General features: G+C 53.4%; 1 protein-coding gene across 5 annotated transcripts; it reads left to right on the forward strand.

Moving 5' to 3' along the window:
• The first annotated feature begins 202 nt into the window (after window positions 1-202).
• HOXC4 (homeobox C4) lies at window positions 203-3,751 on the forward strand. 5 transcript variants are annotated; one of them, XM_060657417.3, is made up of 3 exons: window positions 203-998; window positions 1,114-2,252; window positions 2,582-3,751. In XM_060657417.3, the coding sequence occupies exons 2-3, from the start codon at window positions 1,649-1,651 to the stop codon at window positions 2,935-2,937; spliced, it is 960 nt and encodes a 319-aa protein (XP_060513400.1). In that variant the 5' UTR covers window positions 203-998; window positions 1,114-1,648; the 3' UTR covers window positions 2,938-3,751. The 5 variants fall into 5 exon arrangements, with proteins under 5 accessions (XP_060513400.1, XP_060513399.1, XP_060513398.1 ...); XM_060657416.3 differs by having other exon boundaries at window positions 1,147-2,252; XM_060657415.3 differs by having other exon boundaries at window positions 203-715; window positions 882-2,252.
• Window positions 3,752-4,411: the final 660 nt, after the last annotated feature.

The following is a 4,411-nucleotide window of genomic DNA, read 5'->3' on the forward strand; positions in this document are numbered from 1 at the left end:
AGCCCTATAAAAGCTGGAGCGACGAGGCAAGCGCTCCTACCACCGCTGGCAGATTTAGTCTAATAAATAAAACATAAACAGTTAACTTTATGTGTCACTTTTATTGTTATCAAGTAAAATATAGCCGAGCCCCGGCAAGCTATGATTTTAAACTATAATTGTTATCAAGTACAACAAGGGGACCCAGCTCCCTCCCTGGGCTCTCCCTTCTGCCACCCCCCAACTCTGAGTTATGGGATCAGCTAATTGGAATTGGTGGCACAGCGTGGCCACCCCTGGCTGCGTGGGGGGGGGGGGGTTGGAAAAAGCAGCCCTTCCTTGCCCCCTCCCTCCTCCAGGGCCCTGCCACCCTGCCATCAGGGTGTTCCTGTGGGTGGGTGGCAGAGACGGGAGCGTGGAGGAATGGGCTGGAGACCCCCGAGGCCTGCCCAGCCTCCCCAGCTCCGTGAGCTCACCCCTCAGCTTTTGGAAGGCAGCCTGGAGCTGGCCCTTGGGAGTGTGTGTTTACATGTAAACACATGTGTTACATGGATACAATCCCTGGCCGGAAGCAGGCTCTACCCACACAGGCCTCCCTCTCAGTTAGGTCGGCTCACTGTGGGGATGAAGAAAGAAGAGCGCTCAGGGCCGTGGCTGGGCACCATCACAGGGCACTGGTTCCTGGCAAATCCCACTTCTCCTCGCCCTAGGTCCTTAGGAACCAGCCCTGGAGGTAGTTGTAAGAAAGCAGCAGGCCAGACGGAAGGAGAGTGGAAACAGCAGCCAGCGGTGGAAGAGATCATCTGCTCTGGGGCTGGGGCAGGGAGGGTCAGTGGGTTCTAGGGGAGGAGGGCAAGGCTTCTGAACTCTGCTTTTGCCAACCACTTCCTGTCTCTCTTCAGCGGGGGCTCAACCCCCAGACTTCCAGAAATGACGTCAGAATCATTTGCATCCCGCTGCCTCTACCTGCCCGGTCCAGCTGGGACCCTGCCTCGCCGGCCCCATGGCCAGAGGGTTGGGTGAGTGTGTACGGGGAAGGGGGCTGGACTCTGGTATCCTTGGATGGGGGGCACCCCAGGCTCTCCAGCCTCCTGGGCTTAGCCTGGGCCCCTCCCCATCCAACCTCCACTCCAGTCCTCCTCATTCAACTTCCTCTTCCTGCAAAAGAGGGGCGCTGCCCGGTGACCTACACACACTGAGACAGGATCGCCATGAATGGAGACCTCTGGAAAAGCTCAGGAGCCGAGGCCCAGGGGGCCCACCGGAGGCCCAAGGGGAGACCATGGGAGGGGGCTGAATCACAGCCTCCCGACAGCCCCCCAGTGCCCAGGCTTTGGAAGGGAGCTGGGGGCTTCCCATCTCCTTTTACAGGGGAGGGCTGTCAGTCGGCGGCGTGCGCACTGGGGGCACCTCAGCCCCCGCCAGCTAACCCCACATCACCACCACCACCACCCCCAGCACCACCACCACCACCACCACACACAAAAAAAATTGGATACATTTTGAATAAAGCGATTCGGTTCCTTATCCGGGGACTGGGTTGCTCCGTGTGATTGGCCGGCGGAGTCACATGGTGAAAGTAACTTTACAGGGTCGCTAGCTAGTAGGAGGGCTTTATGGAGCAGAAAAACGACAAAGCGAGAAAAATTATTTTCCACTCCAGAAATTAATGATCATGAGCTCGTATTTGATGGACTCTAACTACATCGATCCGAAATTTCCTCCATGCGAAGAATATTCGCAAAATAGCTACATCCCTGAACACAGTCCGGAATATTACGGCCGGACCAGGGAATCGGGATTCCAGCATCACCACCAGGAGCTGTACCCACCACCGCCTCCGCGCCCTAGCTACCCCGAGCGCCAGTATAGCTGCACCAGTCTCCAGGGGCCGGGCAATTCGCGAGGCCACGGGCCGGCCCAGGCGGGCCACCACCACCCCGAGAAATCACAGCCGCTCTGCGAGCCGGCGCCTCTCTCAGGCGCCTCCGCCTCCCCGTCCCCAGCCCCGCCAGCCTGCAGCCAGCCAGCCCCTGACCATCCCTCCAGCGCCGCCAGCAAGCAACCCATAGTCTACCCATGGATGAAAAAAATCCACGTTAGCACGGGTAGGCAACTTTGCTTTTTGCTCTCCCCCTCCCTCCCCTCTTCCCCAGCGCTCCCCACCCTCCCCGGCCCCCTCCGGCCCCCGTCCTCCTTTCTCTCCTTCCCCCTCTCTCTCCAGGAGCGACTCTGGGTTAGCACAATTGAACTGGATTTACGAGCGAGAATGGGTAATTACATCCCCCATAAATTTTATGGCTTAGCTACTCTGGGCAGTCCGAGCCATGTGCTACGATCTGTTATGTATGTGTGAAAACTATGCTCGCTTTCTAAGGGCGCATAAATAATTCAGTGTCGTTACAATGAGGATTCCCCTCTTATTACACTACAAAGTCTCCAGCTTCCTTCAACTTCTTTATAACCCATTTAGCTTGATGACTTTATTTCCACCACCCCCTCCTCCTGTTCCACAGAGCTGAGGATGGGGTGAGGGTGGGGGGCGGGAGCCTGCTGCCTCTGAACCCCACTATTTGCTTTTCCCCTCCTCCTCCCCCCCCAGTGAACCCCAATTATAACGGAGGGGAACCCAAGCGCTCGAGGACAGCCTACACCCGGCAGCAAGTCCTGGAATTAGAGAAAGAGTTTCATTACAATCGCTACCTGACCCGAAGGAGAAGGATCGAGATCGCCCACTCGCTGTGCCTCTCTGAGAGGCAGATCAAAATCTGGTTCCAAAACCGTCGCATGAAATGGAAGAAGGACCACCGACTCCCCAACACCAAAGTCAGGTCAGCGCCCCCGGCCGGCGCTGCGCCCAGCACCCTCTCGGCAGCCACCCCGGGCACTTCTGAAGACCACTCCCAGAGCGCCACGCCGCCGGAGCAGCAACGGGCAGAGGACATTACCAGGTTATAAAACATAACTCACACCCTGCCCCCACCCCATGCCCCCATCCTCCCCTCACACACAAATTGACTCTTATTTATAGAATTTAATATATATATATTTTTTGGTTCTTTTCTCTCTTCCTCCCACCTTATCCCTTGTCAATTCCAAACTGACAAAACAGATAAGCCCTCTGCCCTTCTCTCCCTTCCACTGTTAAGGACCCTTTTAAGCATGTGATGTTGTCTTAGCATGGTACCTGCTGGGGTTTTTTTTTTTTTTTAAGGCCATTTTGGGGGGTTATTTATTTTTTAAGGAAGAAAGCTGCAAAAATTATATATTGCAAGGTGCGATGGTCTGGTTTGGGTGAATTTCAGGGGAAATGAGGAACAGAAAAAAAGGAAAGAGAGATTTTTAAGCCAATTCTCCTCCTTCTCCTCCTCCTCCTTCCCCCCTCTTTCCTTAGGCCTTTTGCATTGAAAATGCACCAGGGGAGGTTAGTGAGGGGGAAGTCATTTTAAGGAGAACAAAGCTATGAAGTTCTTTTGTATTATTGTTGGGGGGGGCTGGGAGGAGAGGGGGGAAGACAGCAGACAAAGCTAAATGCATCTGAAGAGCCTCTCAGAGCTGTTCAGTTTGAGGAGCCAAAAGAAAATAAAAATGAACTTTCAGTTCAGAGAGGCAGTCTATAGGTAGAACCCCCCCCCCCCCCCCACACCATCGTGGTTATTGTGTTTTTGGACTGAATTTACTTGATTATTGTAAAACTTGCAATAAAGAATTTTAGTGTCGATGTGAAATGCCCCGTGATCAATAATAAACCAGTGGATGTGAATTAGTTTTACGTCAATGTCTGATGGTTTCTTTTTATCCCCTCCTCCTTCTGGCCTGATAACATCCCCCCTTCTCGATAGTTGCCTAAGTTTACTCTAAGCAAACACACAAATCTTAACTCTCCACTCCGTTTCCAATGTCCTTAGAAGAACCAGCAAGGGGGTTGGGGCAGGGGATCCTCAGAAGAGGGCATATGGAGGATTAGTGCTGATCTCTCCTGTCCCTTCCCTGAGTCTGCAGAGGCCAGACTCTTCTGGGGGTACTTAGAGTGGAGCTGGGAGGGTCTCACTTCTCTGTAGTTAGGTACCCATCTTCTTTTTGTTGATTTCCCTCTCCCCTCTTCTCTTTTCTCTCTGCTGAGTAGGCCTGCCTGATTTGCAGACAAGAAGGCAAGTTTAGGGAGTGGGACAGAGAAGAGTTTTCATCGTTTTGGACCCTTTAGGGTTGAGGGATTAAGGAAGATGCCCCCTCAACAGCATGTGCTCCTTAAAAGAAGGAAGATTTTGAGCTGGTGATTCTGTAGCAGTGAAGTGACCTGTCAGGGTGGCTTCTCTGTTTGTTTAGACTTGGAAAGAAGGGTGAAGTGGAGGCCAGAGGCCTGGGAGGCCCCCTTGCATGTGTAGGCCTCAAAGCCTGATGCCTGGAGATAATGAAGAACTTTTATTTTTTT

This window comes from Panthera onca, chromosome B4 (genome assembly GCF_046562875.1).
Source record: "Panthera onca isolate mPanOnc1 chromosome B4, mPanOnc1 haplotype 2, whole genome shotgun sequence".
NCBI classification, from domain to species: domain Eukaryota; kingdom Metazoa; phylum Chordata; class Mammalia; order Carnivora; family Felidae; genus Panthera; species Panthera onca.